This window comes from Lingula anatina, chromosome 10 (assembly GCF_051362555.1).
Source record: "Lingula anatina isolate TDL-2025a chromosome 10, LinAna3.0, whole genome shotgun sequence".
NCBI lineage: Eukaryota > Metazoa > Brachiopoda > Lingulata > Lingulida > Lingulidae > Lingula > Lingula anatina.
The window spans coordinates 11992205-12012508 of record NC_141776.1 but is presented as its reverse complement, the minus strand read 5'-3'; the positions used below and the strand labels follow the sequence as shown (position 1 = coordinate 12012508).

At 35.2% G+C, this 20304-nt stretch overlaps 1 protein-coding gene and 1 long non-coding RNA gene across 7 annotated transcripts in view; one reads left to right on the top strand and one right to left on the bottom strand.

The window, feature by feature from the left end:
• The window catches only part of LOC106152494 (uncharacterized), a 29568-nt gene that overhangs the window by 5666 nt on the left and 3598 nt on the right, over positions 1-20304 (top strand). For 5 of the 6 annotated variants that reach the window (XM_086997117.1, XM_086997118.1, XM_086997119.1 and 2 more), the window contains exons 5-6: positions 18509-18643; positions 19187-19300. In XM_086997117.1, the coding sequence (XP_086853243.1) occupies positions 18509-18643; positions 19187-19300 (249 nt within the window). The remainder of the gene's footprint in view (positions 1-18508; positions 18644-19186; positions 19301-20304) is intronic. The other variant, XM_086997120.1, reaches the window with a different exon arrangement.
• Positions 7471-10537, bottom strand: LOC147759601 (uncharacterized). The gene is made up of 3 exons (XR_015331346.1): positions 10334-10537; positions 8829-8921; positions 7471-8426 (listed from the first exon to the last, which is right to left on the bottom strand). It is a non-coding gene; the product is annotated as an uncharacterized LOC147759601 (long non-coding RNA).

Below are 20304 nucleotides of genomic sequence, written 5' to 3'. Positions count from 1 at the left end.
TATAATAAAGTGGTTTGTAATCTCAATTCGTTATACGAAATAAAGCGTTTTTTTGTTTTCAGAAAATATTTGTTTCTAAAACTGAAATATTAAAGGATATTAAAGATTTATAATTTGAAACTCAAGTACTGCATCTTTATGCAAAACTTTTTCGCAAATAGCATGGACCTAATATTGAATGATCAAAATACCCTCGAGTCATTTGACTGCTTTATTATATACTAGTTGGGATAACCGTAATTAAATGCTAGTTAAATAATTGAATAGACAGACACCTGGCTTCATGAGGATATAAACCTCTCAGGTAAGAAAGGTGAATGGGCTTGAATTGTTATCAGTTATTGGAAAGTATAGTATAGTTTATTGCCGAATCCACTTGACATAGGCATATAACCATAGAAAGTATAACATTTGTGGTAGGTGGAGGCGGCAACCACTGTTGACATATTGGAGTACCTAAAAAAGTGGTGGATGGATAGACTTATATATCTTTAAAAAAAAAAAAAATTGCAGTGTGACTTTTCTTTATAAGGCTAGTATTATATAGTAATTATATAGTATACCAATAAACAAATATTGTTGGATCAACTCAAAAACTTATAGTGTCCTCTCTAAGCTTAGAGGCAGCACACAGGAATCTAGCTAAATTTCTTAGGTCAGTAACATTATGTGTACTTAATAACTGTACTAGTTTGAAAGTAGATGGCCTTCGCCAGTAATACTGTTTGATATAAACTCTTCTAAAGTCAGAGTACAATTTACATATCAAAATAAAATGATACTCATCTTCCACAACATTATCATTTGAGCAATACTGACAAATTCTTTGGTTACGAGGGATATTACTATATCTACCCTTCTCTATTCTTAAAGAATGGGATGAAGTTCTAAATTTACAAATTAATTGTCTATATCTATATGTTAAATTTTTCTGCAGGTAAAATTGCAGGCTGTGATTGTCTACCAAATGTCTATAAATGAAACATTTTGAAGATACATCTATTGTAGACCTAATTTCTTGCAACAAGTTGTCCTTCACTCTACCCTTGAATTCTTCAATAAATTTAGCTTCATTTGTGACATGTTGAGCTTCCCATACATAGGAAAAACCATGATTTGATAATAATCTTCTTACTGCTGTAGCCCAATTTTCATGATCATTACAGGTCTCAAGAAGATTTAGATAAACACCATTTAAAATGCAATTGTCAGTAGTCAAAAGTTTCAACCAGTATTTTATAATACAAATATATCTATTAAGTTTCAGTGGCAATCGCCCTAGTTCACTGTATACCATTGCTGTCGTGGCTTTTTGTTTACCCCCAGTAGTAATTTGCAAAAAAGGAGGTGAACCTTTTCGATTTCTTGAGACCTGTGAAAACCCCATGTTTCACTTGCATAGTTCAGAATAGGTAATACATACGTGTCAAAAAGAAAAATCTCTGTTTCAACATTAATTTTCATGTTTCGACATAAATTTGTTACTCTATACATGACTTTTCTTCCTTGACTTGCAATAAACTTCTGTGTGAGGGAGAATTTTCCATTATAATTGATGACCAGCCCTAGATATGAGAAATAATTCACAACCTCCAATTTGTTACCATTATAATACCAGTTTTCATGATCCGCCACAATACCACCATTTCTGAATACTACAATATAAGATTTGTCTGTGTTAACTGTCAAATTCCAATCATCTGAATATAGTTTAAGTTTGTCTAACATATTTTGGAGTTCTGTAACAGATTCAGAAAATAATACAGTATCATCTGCATAGAGCAATAAATAAAGATTCAAATCCCTTAGTTGCAACCCATTACACTTCTCTGAAAACAAGAAACTCTCAAAGTCATTCACATAAAGAGAATACATTAAAGGAGATAATGCCTCTCCCTGGAGTAGTCCAATATCAACATCAAAATAAGTGCTATTTAAACCCTTGCATCTGACACATGCTTTAAATTCAGTATATAAACTAACAATTATTTTCAACAATTTTCCAGTAAGTCCCTCTTTTATTAGCTTTCCCCATAATAAATTTCTATTGACTGAATCGAACGCTTTCGAGTAATCAACAAAACAACAGTATAGTCGCTTTTTCCTTCTAAGAGTGTCAGTAATTACTCCGCTCAGGGAAAAAATAGCGTCCCGTGTCCCACTACCTGGTTTAAAACCAAATTGACTGTCAGATATTACATCATGATTAGCACTCCATTTCATTAATCTGTTGTTGATTACAGAGGTGAATATTTTTGCAGTATGACTTAGAAGTGAAATACCTCTATAATTGCCAGTGACTATAGGATCCCCCTTTTTAAATATTGGTACTATTATAGCTTTTTTCCACTTTGACGGAAAAATACCAACCTCTAAAATCTTATTAAACAATTTAGTAAGCAATGGTATGGTTATGTGTTGAAATCTTTTGTAAAACTCGTTAAAGGTATGATCTAGACCTGGACTTCTTCCTGTACGACTATGTTGAACAACTGCTTTTATTTCCTCATTAGTAAATTCTTCATCAAGCTCTTTGAATACCGCGTGTGTCAAGTATTCATCTGCATTATCCAGAGCAAGGTTATTAGCAGGTTGATCATCTGACAGGAGGTTTTTAAAGTGTAAGAAAAAGTCCTCTGCTTCCGGTCCATTATAGTTGGTGCTTGTCCTTTTTCTGAATTTCTTGAAAAATTCCTTTGGATTGTTCTTACGCATATATGAGATCCTATTTTCCTCGCACTTGTTGTAATGACTCCTTTTTTTCTTCACCATTTCCTTGTATTCTGACTTAATATTACACAATTTTATTCTATTTTCATCTGTTTTATATGCATTAAATTGTGATAAAGCTTTCCTATATTCTTTGTGCTTTTCCTTGCACTGGCTATCAAACCATATGGCTTATTATCCCCCGAGGGTTTATTTTTATTTCTGTGCTGAGTAACTGTTTGTTTGCATCCTCCCGTAATATCGTTCAGAATTTCAGTAAAAGATTCCATTGCCGAGTCCACTGTATTGCTATCCAAATCAGATATTATTCCAGTTAGTATTTCTAGATTAGCTACTAATTTATTTTCCATGCTTTGGATATCCTTGTCATTCCATTTAAATAGATCGAATGTGTACCTTGTTTGTTGCCCTGAGTAATGTATACCTTGCCCCTGATAATTACTGTGTGGCTGATCAGCCAATGAGTAAAGTGTAACTGCTAATGGTGCGTGGTCTGCATATTCCATGAATTCATCTACCTTAAAGTTGTAAATGCAATACCACATGGTTTCATCAACAATGCAATAATCCAAGACACTTGAGCATTTTTTACAACAAAAAGTAAATTTACCCTCTTTATCATCAGTGTGCCTGCCATTCACTATCGTTAGACCTGTTGTTCTGCACAATCTTAATAATTCTCTACCTTGATTATTTATCTTTTTATCATTTGAGCATCTATTTGGTCGTATGATTGTATTGTCACTAATATATGAGCAGATATTGGACAGTAAAGCCTGGCTGTCCTCTGCCAGTTTATCAGACTCTATTCTGTCAAGTTCTAAACCTACTCTAGAATTTAAGTCACCGATTATCATAACTTTTCCATCTTGAGAATAATTACCAACATCTTGTTGTAATTCATCAAAAATATTCACATCGTATACATCGTAATACTTCGTGTTTTCAGGAGATATATAACAAAAACAAATAAAGACATCCTTTAAATGACCCACAGCATGACCTTTTAATTTAACCCATACATAAGTATCAAAACCTATTTTAGCAATTTCATACTTGCCCATCAAATGTTTTTTAAAATATAATACTAGTCCACCACCTTTTGATTTTTTCCTTTGTATGATAAATGGGTCACAAAAGCCCTCAATCTTGAGATTATCAAAATCATGATTAGAGACCCAGCATTCACTTAATGCAACAATATCAAAATAAAGCAGATAATCAATCAGCTCACGATTTTCAAGTTTTTCCACCAAGCATCTAGCAATATTCCATGAGCAAACCCTTAAATGTCCATCCACGTGTCCCTATGGTCCAGTGTACAATTTTCCATCCACATATAACTTGTTGTATGATATATATGCCCGCTGGTTGTTTTTCCTGGCTTCTTTCAGAGCTGGGAGTAGCTTTTTACGCTGTTCCATAATTTCCGGTGGGAACTGCTGGTTAACAAAGTGATCAGTTCCCTTTAGATTCTTTGAATATTCCCGTACTTCCTCACGGTCCTTGTAACGAACGAGTTTGGCAATAATTGGTCTAGGACCCCTGATTTTCGATTTGTCTCCCATCCTATGCACACGGTCAAACTCGATCAATTTCACCTTGTCCTTATTTATTTTCATTTTTTCAACCATGAACTTTCGAAGGGTCTCCTCTGATTTTGTTGGATTCTCATCACCGACTTCATCAATTTTTGTAAAGATTAAATTATCTCTCATTGATCTTGCTTTCAAATCAGACAATTGCTCTACAAACTTCTCATGTTCCTGCTCCATTTTTACGAATTTGGTGGTCAAATTATCTTGCCTGTGTGCCATTTCCGTCACGTTTCTGTTTATCTTATCAATACTTTGCACCATACTTTCGGGTATTTGTTTTAAGTCTCCTCTAAATTGGGACACTTCATGTTCTAGCGCACCAATTGCGTTCAGTCTAAAATTAATCTCATTAATTTTGGTAAACACGTTACCTATCTGAGCAAAGATTTCACTGACCCATGGCGGTTGCTCCATATAACCCGGTGCCCCTTGTGGATACGCTCCAACATTATAATTGCTAGGTGCGGGTGATGTACTAAGCGGATGTTGAGGGAAAGTCTGTGGTGTGAAATTTACGTTTTGTGGTTCCATGTTCATGCAAGAAAGTAATCTTACAGGTAGAAAATGGCAGCTCAGTTTGACAGCTTACTTGAAAAACGTGCTCTGTCCTCTGGTGGCTTGTATGTCGTCACCGGACAGGGTTCTCCCCAGGCCTTTATAGCGTATCGGCCCCGATACGCTAGTTTTTTTGCTGATACGCTTCTTTTTTTGCCGATACGCTTCTTTGAACTCCGATACCCTTTAAGAGTGTGTGTGTGACCAATGCCTTTAATGCCTTTATTCCTGACAGTCGCGACGTAAACCGTAAAATAAAAACGACTGTGTGCGTACTTGGATCTCTTGTGTGCACGTTAAGTTGTTTATTTTTATTCTGCCTGGCGCAGTAATACAAGTATAACATCTTATGTTGAGGGCGCGGGACCTGCGTACTGACAAGTTTCGAATATCAACATCCGCTTATTAGTTTCGTCATCAATGTAATTCTGTGAGATTTGTTTGCTTTATCTATATTTTTGGAGAAATATAATAAATAGTCAATCCTTCATGTTATTTTGACTGAAGAATAGCAGCAGTCGTGATCATTTATAAATAAATGTATCCATGCGGCAAGAGAAAATGTCAGAAAAGATGCAACGCTATTTAATACATTAGCACCTGTCCGGGAAATTCAGCTCGGACAGGTGAAGTTGCAGGGTTGGCTGTCCGACAGACAGGTCATGGTTTATGAGAAATTTGGAGCAAAAATCTTTAAAAAAATCATTTTTAATGCATACTAACATCTTTTTGTCTCCTCCTACACGGTACTGAAAAGAATGACCTACTTTTGGCACAAAACACGTGCAGTCACAAAACGAAGTCTGAGCAAACTTACCGCCAAGTTATGAAAGTGAACACCCTCCAGAACTTCATCAGACAAAATTTATTTACATAACAGGCTCACTACTGAATATTTATACGGTTAAAAATCTACGTGCTCTAGAGAGAAAGACCGTTACAGAAACCAGGGGCGGATTCAGAGATATTTACTGACAGTCTTCCAAATTATTTTTGTTGATTCATCCTCCAATTTTGACCGTCTTCCAACAGAAAAAATTAGACACCCGTCAATGTAAACTTGAAAATCTGACCGTCTTCCGGAAGACCCAGAAGACGGCCTAAATCTGCCCCTGGAAACAACACAAGTACTATGCTGGTTACAAAGCCAGATTGGACTAGATGAACTGGCTATATCTAGTTCGTTGTCCAGGCAACATACTGCCTGTCAATCAAATACGTGCCTAAATTAAATGATACCGAAAAAGAACTGCTACAGGGAGAAATCTCCAAGACAGAACTTCTTACAGTCCTAAAGAAAATGAAGAATAACAAATCTCCGGGTTCCGACGGTTTTACAACTGAATTTTACAAATTTTTTTGGTCAGATTTGAAAGAATTTATGGTCAGAACGGTAAATGAAGTATTTCGTAAAGAAAGGTTACCAACTAGCCAGAAACTCGGCATTATTACTTGTATCCCGAAAGGGGACAAGAATAGAAAATTTTTACAAAATTGGCGACCTATAACATTATTAAATGTATTTTATAAACTAATATCCGGATGTATAGCTGAACGAATGAAAACTGTATTAGACAAACTAATTTCCCCTTCTCAATCTGGGTTTTTAGCTGGCCGCTATATAGGAGAAAACACACGGTTGATATATGACCTAATGCACATCACAGAAAAACGAAATATTCCAGGCTTGCTTGTTTTGATTGATTTTGAAAAGGCTTTCGATTCGGTTGACTGGGATTTTATAATTAATGTACTGGATTTCTTTAATTTTGGTGACGCAATTAAAAAATGGTTTGGGATATTAAATTTCGACTGCAGAGCCTCCATTAGTCAGTGCGGTCAAGGAGTTATAACAGAAGGAGATTACACGCAAGCCTTTCTATTGTCCGATGTCTGTTACGGTGGGCGGAGCTAGCTACGGGGGGCCTCCGGTCTCAAGGTTTCGTCTGCGTCACTCTCCTCAGCTTGGAGATAAATTTCATATGCGTTATTTCGCGTTAGAATTCGAGATCAGTAATGTCAAAGCGCCGCTGTATGCTGACGATTTTTTTCACAGGTAATTATTTGGACGATGTGCTGGAAGGGAACGATATCATAGAAAGCGATTATAAGGTGGTGACTGAGGATGGTCGCCATGAGCTTTTTTTAGTCGGTGATAGATGGCTTTTTTATGGCACAACCCGGTGAAAAATCACCAAGGAGAAGTCAAAAGAAAACGTCCCAACTGTGGTTTGTGAAAATGACATTCAAGTGAACGTCTGTCCTCACTGCCAAAGGACATAATATTAATACATTAACGTTTGGAACCTCCTGCCCTTGGGTCCCATAAACATATACATTGTGACAGTGCCTACGCTTTGTGTCTGGTTTTAAATTTCTTAAAGTATTTTTTCTCTCACTCGGTATAATTCTAATATTATAATGCATTTAATTAAAATTTTAATCCAAGGTTGAGGCAATGCCACGACACGTCAGTTTACTGAATACTCGTTATAAATTTCTTTATCTTGGAAATTTCCCTTTTTTTCAGGATTATTTGACACGTACAAAATCTGTTCATATTTGTCGGTAAACAAGTGCACAGTGCTATACATAAAGAATAATTTTTATTCATTCATAAATATATTTATGTACAAAATATATCAGAAATTTTAGTATTCACTGAGCTCTTTAAAGTGAAACAAATAAAGATGAGAATATTGAATTTCAAACTATTATTTACTATATTAACTTAAAATATCTTTTAAGTCAACTCTATACTCAAGCACTCTATACTCTATACTCATGAAAGTAGCATCTGTGAGTAAAACCATTTTATTATATCAATAGAAGAACAAAAACAAAAATTTTACACATAAGCAGTAATAAATGAAGTCATAAGAATGATTAAGTTGCTACAGTTTTCCAGTTTTATGCAGTCTATGATGGCATTTTTTTCAACCGTGCAAGTAGAAATAATTATATTCTTTTTTATCTGACTTGCTGATACCAGTCTGTGCCAGATACTATTCCACTTACAGGCCAGCAAGGTCTGAGAATCTAATGGGCCGAATGAAAAAAAAAAAATCCAAGAAGATAAAGTGGTTAATTCTTACAAATAGGATAAAAAACATGGGATTTTCAAAAGGTTATTATAGATCAAGACAACACTTAGTAAGAACATTTATAAAATGTAACAGCTGAAAAAATTAACTGGTAAGTAAGCAGTAAGTGACTGCTTTAAAGAAATTTCACTGAAACAGAAATTTCACTGGCAATCAGGTAGACTGTTATACCATGGCACTCAACAATTTATATATAGGTTTTGAATTTTTTTCCACGTAACAGTAACATAAAATTTATGTCCACTTTTGCAATGTATAGAGTCAGTTAGGTGACTGATTATATTTTAAAATGTCATAAAGGAGCACTATTAATTTAATGCAATCTCTGTTGGCCAGTCTTATCCAGTTTCTTCTCCAAAAAGGACAACTCAAGTGAGAATTTCTTCAGGGCCTTTTCTTCTGCCTTGCTAATGCCATGCCACTCAGAAAAGAGAGAAACCTGTAGGTTAGAAAAAAAACATAATAATAGCATTATGAACTACTAGTAGCCATGTAGACATTATGGAATTACGCAGTGAAGTTTAATATGTCTTGTTATGACTTGACTGAAATAATGTTCACCACATAAAAGATATTTTACAACTAAATTTATATAGAACATCAAGATTCATGATCACAAGCTAATAACCCCAAGAAATTGAAAGAAATTGTACTTATTACAAGAAATTATTTAAATCCGCCCTGGTTCCTACTCTTCTGACAGGACAAAAAGGGGATTTCAGAGAGGCTGGTTGCTAAAAGGAAAATGCCCAAGGTTGTTGTATTTTGAAAAAAAAATTAAAAAGGGTAGTTGTTAGTGAATGTTTAATGCATCTTAGGCATTATGACAAAAGTAACTTACCCCAGACACACTGACCTCCTTTTTTCATTGACATATTTTAATTTTTTCCAGCCTGACCATAATTCATATATTCAATGCAGCCTTCTCCCATATCTATAATAGAAAAAAAACTTGAGTAGTGTTAAGATATGCATGTCAAATTCATTATCAATTTTGAGAGAATTTCTGTTTCAACACTACAAGATGAAATATTTAATTTCAAGTAATGAATAAACCTTAATAGAGTTCTATTCTATTGTAACCACCAAGGCAAAGCTTCTTTCTTAAAATGAACTGAAACATCCAAGCTTGCCACCTAACATGCCAAAGTAGTGAAGTATAATTTAAGTAGAGAAGCAAGTACCCCTTAATTATAGAGGTGTCTTACACAATAAGGTGTGTCTTACACACCTTGACTCAAAGAGAGATGTGTAGTGAGATAACAGGTAAAGTAATTGGTGGAGCCTAGGTGAACTTAAAACCTTAAGACTTTAAATTAAGAAGCACCAGTATTCATGTGTGTTCTTTTTTCAAAGGTTTAATATGAATTAAAACATATATATGTAAAAAGAAGACTAAATAAGTTAAAAATAACTATACCAAAGACACTGTGAAGTCAAACTTCCTGTTAGACCGCCATGATGGAAAATGCTGGGTGGAGGCAAAATTTTCCAGTCAAAAAAACTGAGCACTTTACTTTAACAACAAAGTTACCACTCCAAAGCCACCCACCATGGTGAGAAGAAAAATGATGACCAACTGTCATGATAAGTCTTTTTAGATTTAAACATGAAAAAGGTAAAGGCCAAAATGGTACATTTACCCATAACACTAGAGTAAAAAATTGGTATTCTGAACAAATCAGGTTATTTTTTTCAAGAAATATTGGAGCAGTATCCATGCAATATATACCACGCCACGACCAAGATGTTCAAGAATCTAAACACGCCAAATTTTTTTATAATCTTGCATTTGAAAAGTACAAAAAGCGGTAAGGCTTTTGGCCGTAACAAGCGTAACACTTTTTGATCGGAACTCATGAAAATTGTCAATTGTCGTATCCAAGCTAGACCACATGTAAAATCGCAAAAATAAACAATACTGCTCAAGCAAGTGTGTTGCACACATAATAATTAGTTAAATTTTATGACTGTCATGTGACACAAGTTTCAAAAAGTAGGAGGAAAATGTCTTTTGGAGTAATTTTTTTTCGAAATATTAACAAGATGGCGGCTTAAGCATCTGCTTGTTATTCGGCTACTGAAAGTGCACCTAAGTTTTATTCTTTGCTATTGCCACAAATTACTTAACAATTGTAACTGTATAAAGACCAAACTTTCTTCATCTGATACTATAATTATAGGCACTTGTTATGAGTGGGAAATATTTTTCGTGCAATATTTATTCTCCACACACCACCTCGCGAGATCAACGTGTAGCTGGACACTTACACAGTGAGACCCTACGACATAAAAGTTGCAATTTATCTTCATATTTCCTGTAGTTATGCATTTAAAAGCACTTACCTGTTTTTTGAAAACCTTGTCCAACGTACTATCATATAAATTCTGTATTTCTCTCATTTTTTAGAAACTTGGGACTCCGTTTCTGTTTCTGTCCTCAAAAATCAACAGACGAAGGCACAGATACTAACAAACGAGATTTAAACGAGAGTAATTAAGCGTAACAGAGATCGACATCCATTGTTCTCTGGGTTCTATTCATTCCGACCAATGAGAGACCGTAATACGGGCTCCGCCCCCACGCGTGTAATCTCCTTCTGTTATAACTCCTTGGTGCGGTCATTTATCCGAGTACTTCAGAATCTCGAGAGGATGCCGTCAGGGTGACCCCCTCTCCCCGTACATTTTTATTTTATGTGCTGAAATACTTTCGTTACTGATCAAGAATAATAGTGATATTACTGGTATAAAGATAGGGAATACAGAATTTAGAATATCACAATATGCTGACGACACTACCCTCATTCTCAACGGCAGCAGACTCTCATTTCTTGCAGCATTTAATACACTTGATTTCTTTTCAAAAATATCAGGTTTGGCGATAAATAAGAGTAAGACTAAACTAATTTGGATTGGCGCAAAAAAGTTTAGCAAGGAGGTGTTTCACCATGTAAGATGGAAGATGAATTGGGTTTATGACAGTTTTAATTTGTTAGGTATTGAATTTACATTGAATTTGCAGGATATGATAAAAACTAATTTTGAACAATACATCGTAAAAATTAAAAGAATGTTGCAACAATGGGAAAGGAGACCTTTGACGCCCATTGGCAAAATCACTGTACTGAAAACCCTGGTTGTACCCATGTTAAACCACCTATTCATTTCCCTTCCCAATCCAGATGAAACATACATGAAATTACTAAACACAATGTTCTTTCAATTTATATGGGGCAAAAAGACGGAAAAAGTGAAAAGGAGTGTAATAACTGGTAATTATGAACAAGGTGGTCTTAAGATGCTAGATTTATTTGACTTTATTGCTTCTCTTAAATGTACTTGGATTAGAAGAATTTATCGGACAGACAACATATATGCTCCACTTCTCCAAGCTATTTTTGATCGAGATGTAATAAGTTATATATTTACTTTTGGGAATGTGTATCTAGACAAGCTTATTAAGGATTGTAGTAACTGTTTTTGGAAAGATGTTCTGGTTTCCTGGAAATTAGTGTTAACACGCTTACTAGAAAGAAAAAGTATAATATCTGTGGAGCCGATTTGGTATAGTGATAATTTTAAGATTGGGGGCAAGCCTGTGTTTATAAGAAAATGGTTTAACAAAGGCGTCAAAATTGTTAGCGATTTTCTTGAAAATAACAGAATTTTAACAAAGGAAGAATTTGAACAAAAATTTAGCCTACAAAACTGTTGTGCGCTTACATTTTATGGTATACGAAACTCTATTAAGCACAGGCTTATGAATAAAACGCATAACGATGTTCTTGAGATCACCTCTCACCCTTTTTTGCCTCAAGCAGTAGAGCTTCTTATCAAACATAGTAAAGGCTGTAGAGACTTTTATCAAACTCTCTACAAGCCAGCTACACGAATGACAAATGAAAAAAAATGGAACGCAAAGTCAAATTTTGATGTACATTGGAAAGATGTCTATAAGAACTGTTTCGAAACAACAAAGAACACCAAACTGCAGTGGTTCCAATACCGCATAATACATAGGCTCCTGCCTGTTAAATCATATTTAAAAACTATAGGGATTGAAAACGATGACGTCTGTTCTCTTTGTGGTGTTGCAAGGGAAGACATTTCGCATACTTTCTTCCAATGCGCGTATAGTAAAAAAATTTGGGAAGAACTGAAAGCTTACATCTTTAACAGAACGAATAAAAACATTACCTTTAATGAAAAATGCATCCTTTTCGGCTATCCAACAAACCCAAACAGCCCAATTAATTTTGTTATTCTTTGTACGAAATTTTATATTTACAAAAGTTTCAAAAAGAAAGAATGTATGCGTCTTTCTTCACTCATAAATTACATAAAGGATCAATTTATAATAGAAAAATTCAATGCATTAAAAAAGCTAAATTTAACAAACTTTGAAAAAAAATGGGAAAATTGGTCAGACATGTTTGAATTTAATTAGCTTCAGCAAACTAATATTTTGCACTTTTTGCTTGTTTAATAATATGTTGTAGTTATGGATGAATACATTGTGGTATCGATCTTTATTATTATTATTATTATTATTATTATTACACCTATTGTCCATGAGATTATAAACTTGTATTCGTGTGTGTGAGAGAGAGAGTGAGTGTGCAGTGTGCATTTACCATACTTGGGTATATGTACTTTCTTATACTGAAATTTTTCAATTAAAAAAAAAAAAAAAAAAAAAAAAAAATACGTTGTATGCTATCTACTCACTACAGAACGTGAAATCTTTGGGACTGAAGATCTTGTTGAAATATTGTTTATTTGCCAAAATATAACCTGAAATTTTGTATGATGTTTTCTTTAATGACTTTATCATCACCTATATTATTTACAGTTAAAAATTTAGTGCTGGAATATGATAAATTAACATTGCTGTCATATACCAGTGTGGTATTGATGTAAGGAAGAAATTAGTAATAACAAATATGAGAATTTAAATAAAAAGGGGAACTTTTTTATACTGATTTTATTTAACTCATATATTTAAGAAAATCAAACACAAGATAACCCCTAAAAAGTTAAATTGTTAACATAAATATAAGTAAAGTATTATAAGATGAATAGTGCGGTGGCCCACAAGTGCACTCCAAATTCCAAACGACACTCCCAATTCTAAACCTCACACCGAATACTTAAACTTCACTCTCAATTCTTAAACCTCACTCCGAATTCGTAAACCCCACTCCTAATTCGCAAACCTCACTCCGAATTCGTAAACCTCACTCCAAATTGAAAAAGCTCACTCCGAATTTGCAAACCTCACTCCGAATTCGTAAACCTCACTCCAAATTCAAAAAGCTCACTCCGAATTCGCAAACCTCACTCCGAATTCGTAAACCTCACTCCGAATTCAAAAAGCTCACTCCGAATTCGCAAACCTCACTCCAAATTCAAAAACCTCACTCCAAATTCCACTATGCCAATTCTCATCAAAGTTCTCTTCGAGAAATCTTATGAAACAGTAATTCGTCTGGGACAAATAATTTTTTTTTAGCTGGGCGCTTCCAGTGAAAGGTTCGAGAGAGTTTTAGCAAACAGTGCGAATTGTGTTACATTTTGGTTTGCGTGATACATACCTTACGAAAATAAACCAACAGTTTACGTCACAAGGTCAATTGACTTCTCCAGCTATTTTCAGTATTTTTCACAATTACACACACACACATACACACACATACACACACTCTCTCTTGCCAGGGACACTAATTGGGGGCAAGAAGCAATTTACAGGTTTACCATTATAAATAAACGGACAAATTAAGTGACACTGCTCCCAATTTTCTCAACATAGGATTGATACTACTAATAATCCATACATGTCAGGGGTGGATCCAGGATTATTTGAAGGGGGATCTGTTGTTTTTTTTTTTGATTTTTTTTTTTTTTTTGGAATGACAGGCTGCACGTGCAGAGCTGCCCCCCCCCTCCCCCCTTATAGGGCGAACAGTGCTATTTGGTACGTTTTAGAACTATTATTCAAAATTCTAATTTTAACATTGGTGTGATTTTTTTTTTTACAGAATTCAAAAGGGGGGTCAAGACCCCCCTCACACGCCTCCCCCCCCCCCCAATCCACCACTGCATGTTATTCATTCGAAATCGATTAATAAAGTGTAATTAATCTGATTAATTTCAATTATTAGATTATCTATGATCTTAGATGAATATTTCAGCTGCAAAAGAGTGAGGGGCTACTAATTACTATTATCAAGTATACTCGGTTATATAACAGATACATGTGTAGGCTTACAGTATATGATAATACGGATTGTTTTGCCCATTTATAAATAATATAAGCCAATGTCGACACCCTGAAACATGTTATCTGTATTAAACATTCATTTCAAAATAATCATGTGAAAATGCTTGAAGTTGTAAATAATAAATAACGCACGTTTATTTACATACATGTAGCGCATAAATCTGTTCCTTCCAACGCTGTTTCAATTCTGTTCAATTCTGTTCTCATATTCATAATACATGTATAATTCCTTAAAACGACACACACAAGAAAACACGTAAACATAATATATTTTAATTGTGACTTGCTGTTAAGTACATGTATGTTTATCCCTATTTTCTTCATTTCTTCTATTTCCTTGAGCTTAAAAGGGTCATACGTCTACGTCATCATTTTGTGAATGGGAATACAGCGCACCAAGTAGTATGAAAAATAACTAGTTTTCACACGAAGCCCTCTGTTGGCAAAATCCCCTAGCCCATCTTAGAATATTACTTCCGACTTTATACGGCAGTGAACGGGGTTAAAATATGAATTCGGAGTGAGGTTTACGAATTCGGAGTGAGCTTTTTCAATTCGGAGTGAGGTTTACGAATTCGGAGTGAGGTTTACGAATTCGGAGTGAGCTTTTTCAATTCGGAGTGAGGTTTACGAATTCGGAGTGGGGTTTACGAATTCGGAGTGAGGTTTGCGAATTCGGAGTGAGCTTTTTCAATTCGGAGTGAGGTTTACGAATTCGGAGTGGGGTTTACGAATTCGGAGTGAGGTTTGCGAATTCAGAGTGAGCTTTTTCAATTTGGAGTGAGGTTTACGAATTCGGAGTGAGGTTTGCGAATTCGGAGTGGGGTTTAAGAATTGAGAGTGAAGTTTGGAATTTGGAGTGCACTTGTGGGCCACCGCAGAATATTCTTTAATTTTTCATTGAACTTTTGAATATTTTAATAAAATTAATCTAACAGTACCCCCTCCCCACCTGCCACTCAGGGTATTTATATTTTGCTTTGGTTAAACTTCATGTGAATTTGTTATCAAATTGCAGATTTACAATTAGCAGACCCTGTACCCAAAATCCTAGGAGAAGCCCTGATTGAAACTTTATAATGTTAAATCAGACTTATATGCAAGATTAAATCTTCAGGAGTTCACAAGTATGAAAAAACAACTTTTTATCTGAAAATAAATCCACTTTAAGGTGCATTTTCCGGCTCATTTAATTTAATGTCTTGGCAATAAATGCATTAAATGTATGACTACACATATTTATTTATAAAGTTCAATGGTATGAATAGAAAAAATATTAGTTTTATTGGACAGGTTGGATTGAAATTCGGACAGGTGCTCATAAAAGTTAGTGTCTAGCCCTGATTTTCCCGCAAAATTTGGTCCTGCAAGTGGGCTATGTCGTAACGATTTAATGACAGCTTCAGATTGCATGGGATTGCACCCTTTTTGCATGAAATAATGAAAGTTTTTCCTCCGGAGGGCACATCCCCGGCTCCCCCCCCCCCCCCCCCCCCCCTTTGTGCCTCGCTTCGCGAGCTTCGGTACTCTTGCGTAAAAAAAAATAAGGGCTATTTTCAAATCCTGGGGAGAACCCTGGCCGGACCACATGATCACATAGCTCATTAACTCCCAGACATAGCGAAAAGGGAGTTTTTTTTAAGCTCAAAATTTACAAAATGAGCATCCAGTTCATGTATTTTGATAAAGATAGCATTAGTTGGGCATGTTTGGAAAATATGCTGGTAGACTACTAAATGGAAATAAGCTAACATTCTTTAATTCAAACATTTTTTTAGCAGGTAATGCCAACATAATCTAGAGATACCGAGAAGTATCTACACGACAGCAGCAACTTACATGAAAATAATTTGAATGCTGTCATTAATCCACTTTTCCACATTTAATGATAGAGGGAACAAAATGAGCTTTTCTCCTCTTATTAGTACCGCCAGTGTGTATGCTGGCGGTACTCATGGTTTTAGTCCCGACCCGTCTCTTCCGGCTCCGTTGGCTCCACCGGCTCCGCGTACTGGCGCCGGATACAAGTCACCGTTACCGCTTCTCCTCCTAGACTGCAAGGACCCCTGTCCCCATCTCTTGGATTTAGGTCACATATAACCTCAACTTGAACCCCCAGGTTTTTTTGTCTCAGTCGGTGCATTGACCTGGGCATGACCCTCGTTGAAATGCACCCTTGTCAAAATTTTTGAAAATTCAATGCCAATTATCTATCCTACGGAAGGAATTATGGGAAAAATTTCTACAGATGGGTTTCCAAAAGTCATATGTGTAGATTTCAAATATGCCCTTGGATTTGACCTTTGACCTTTATTTCAAGATCAAACGGGGAAAAAATTTTCAAAAAAATGAAATTTTTTACGAAAAAAAATATTATTTGCGCTGTTATTCAGACACCACACAGACTTAACCAATAATATTATTGGAAAGTGTTACCCTTCGGGTCATCTTTCATCTCCGTGAATTTGGGGTCAATCGGTGCATTTTCACGGGAGTAGCGGCCATAAGATACTGAAACTGAAAACTGTCTCTAATTCGGGAACCGTTAATGCTAGCGACCTGTTGTTTTTTGCATTTTGTAGAGCATGTAAAGCCCAACATTGGAAGTGGTCTCCGTTTTTTTGTATTCCATACGGTTTTCGTGTTATGCTGTATTAAAAAGAACATTGTGGTGGCACATTATTGTAACTCAGAATTGTAACATTTAGTCCCTTATATCTCCAAAACTGGCAGAGTGTGGTCCATAGTTACTATTGAACTTGAATAGGAAGTCATTAGAGGCAATTTACTGTGACCTTAAAATTGACCTTTAGCCTACTTTTCATCATGAACTGAACTTTGCAAATTTTCGTTCCCTTATATCTCCAAAACTGGCAGAGATAGGTCCATAGTTACTATTAAAGCTGAATAGGAAGTCACATACTGGCAATTTAACAGTGACCTTAAAATTGACCTTTGACCTACTTTTCACCATGAACTGAACTTTGCAAATTTTTGTTCCCTTTTATCTCCAAAACTGGCAAAGATACACCCACAGTTACTGTTGAATTTGAATAGAAAGTCATTAGAGGCAATTTACTGTGACCTTTAAATTGACCTTTGACCTACTTTTCACCATGAACTGAACTTTGCAAATTTTCTTTCCCTTTTATCTCCAAAACTGGCAGAGATAGGTCCATAGTTACTATTGAACTTGAATAGAAAGTCATATGCTGGCAATCTAAGTGTGACCTTGAAATTGACCTTTGACCTACTTTTCATCATGAATTGAACTTTGCAAATTTTCTTTCCCTTTTATCTCCAAAACTGGCAGAGATAGGTCCATAGTTACTATTGAACTTAAATAGGAAGTCATATACTGGCAATTTACTGTGACCTTAAAATTGACCTTTGACCTTCTTTTTAGTACGAACTGAACTTTGCAAATTTCTTTCCCCTTTATCTCCAAAACTGACAGAGATAGGTCCATAGTTACTATTGAACTTGAATAGGAAGTAATACACTAGCAATCTGTGACCTTGAAATTGACCTTTGACCTACTTTTTATGATGAACTGCTTTTTGCATGTTTTCTGGCCTTTATATCTGCAAAATTGGCAAAGAAATTCATATATTATGATATTGAAATTGACCTTTGACCTACTTTTTCACCATGAACTGAGCTTTGCATATTTTCTTGCCTCTCATATCTTTAAAACTAGCAGAGATGTGCCCATTGTTGCCCCTAGGTTTTCTCTTTTGTCAGCATATATGCACCATTGACAACACATTTCAAGGAAAACCAATAGGCCTTTTGTCTAGAGAATACAGGAGTGATCAAGGGTAGGAAAAATCGAAAATCTGCTTGATTGTACCATTTTTAGTTATATTTTTTTGCATATTTTTAGAACTCTTGTTGATTGCATCTTATAGAGCTTGTCAAGCACAAGACTGGTGATGGTGTCCCTTTTTGGAGGGGGGGGTCCATACGAATGCGCTTACTCCAGCTGGTGGTACAATATCCGGAGGCGGTATCGCCTCTCTGATCCTCTAGTTATATACTAGAAAAGTACCCGTCCAAATTTTTTGTGCATTGCCACAGTAAGCAGTATAAAAAGAAAATTGTGTCACATATTATCCACAAAACTAAAGGAATGATTTTTAGCCTTGAAATACAGCTTTGGTATATAATTTTGCCACATTTCTGGTTTGGCAGCTTTGTTGTGTAGTTTATTTATTTGTTTTATTATTATCTTTTAGTTTTGGAGCACCATGAAACCCCAATTATATTGGCAGGATTTAATGCATTGCTCAATATCAACAGAGCCGCAGTATTAGAGTGCCCAGAGCTGAGAATCCCATGGCTTCTTGGTTCATATAAAAAGAGTTTTCAAGGTAATGTGGATAAAGCTTACCTCTGGTTCTGAAGTACATTTTCACATTGGTGTGTATACAAAGCTTACAAATTTTTAAAAAAAAAGTGTCTTTGACCTACCCAGCTTGTATGATGCATCTCAACCCCCCCCCCCCAAACTACATGTACAGGCATAAAATTAAAATTATTATTTTGAGTGGTAGCAACAAATTCAAAAGGCAGGCTTCACTGTAGATCTGTACATGTTCTATGCACTTAAGCACCACAGATGCTATATAGAAATTAAATATATGTGTTATAAAAATTTTTGTTTGAAACTTTGATAATTTTTGCCCATTGAAAATATTGAGAAAGTACTCTCATGACTTTTATCAAAATGTAAATCAGTGATTCCCAAACTGAAGTGAAACGTCATGAGACTTATTTTTACAATGTTCAGTAAAAATGTTCAATCCCATCATTAAAATTTTGGAATGTAAAATTGGTATGCAAAGAAAGGTAACTGAAAGTATTTATTTTTATTATATTTTTTTCTTTCATGTGTGCAATTACAAAACTTGTAGCACATAACTATATATGGCAAGGGAAAAATGATATGAAAAATCTGCTTGTGAGCATTTTGGGGGGTGAAAAGTACATTGCCATGGACAGCACTTCCCCATTTCTGCATCACATAGGTAAGTACCCTACACAACTCTTGGTAGACTTAACACTTAAAGTCATTATAAGTGTTCATTTTGACCAAAAATCCATTTATCCATTCAATCAGACTGATTATTAAAATCTGGTATTACACTGGTTCACACCTTGCATCCATTTTGATCAGTATCCAGAATTCATATTACATAGCACGTAAACAATTGGAAAAAATTTGGCAAATTATGTACAAGTTAAATTATAACAACAATGGCTAATGTACATGGCAATAGATATTGTAGCAACATTATCCCACACATGAATGTGCTTGTGTAATTCTTCATTAACCTACCCTCTACCTACCCTCTACCAGGGCGACTGATAGATTTTTACGGTGTCACTTGACTTGAGCTTAAAATGACAATCTATCTAGCTAGAGACATATCTGTGAATATCCGTAAAAATCTATCAGTCGCCCTGGTAGAGGGTACCCTTTACCAGGGCTGCAGATATTATAGGCATATTTTCCACCAGCCACTCTGTAACTTTTGGCCAGATGGAAGCAATTAAATCTGGACCATTGCAGATGGCATTGTACTGCTCTGTAAGGAGATGTTTAGTTAACTTCAATCTGAAGTAACAAGCTATTCAGAAGGGGCTATTTTATCTGTCACAAAAGAGCAAGTGATTAAAGGGATAACAACTGTTCATTTGCCAAACATGGATTTTCCTGGGGTAAAGGACAATTTTTCCATACTCACCAATGGTTAATAAATCCACATTCAAAGTAATTCCCTGTTTTTTTTTTTTTTTTTTTTTTTTTTCTAAAAAGTGTCTTTTTGTAATATTCTCTTAAGAGAGTATTACAGAGTGTAGCCATCTATGGAGGTCAAGTGATGTGATGGCAAGCACAAATTCCAGTATAATTGTATTTCTATGAGTTCTTTACAATGTATTTATTGTGAAATATAGATATCTTACGAACAGTTGTTATCCCTTTAAATTCAGAGCTTTTTCTGATGAAAAATTTAAAGAAAGGAGTAGT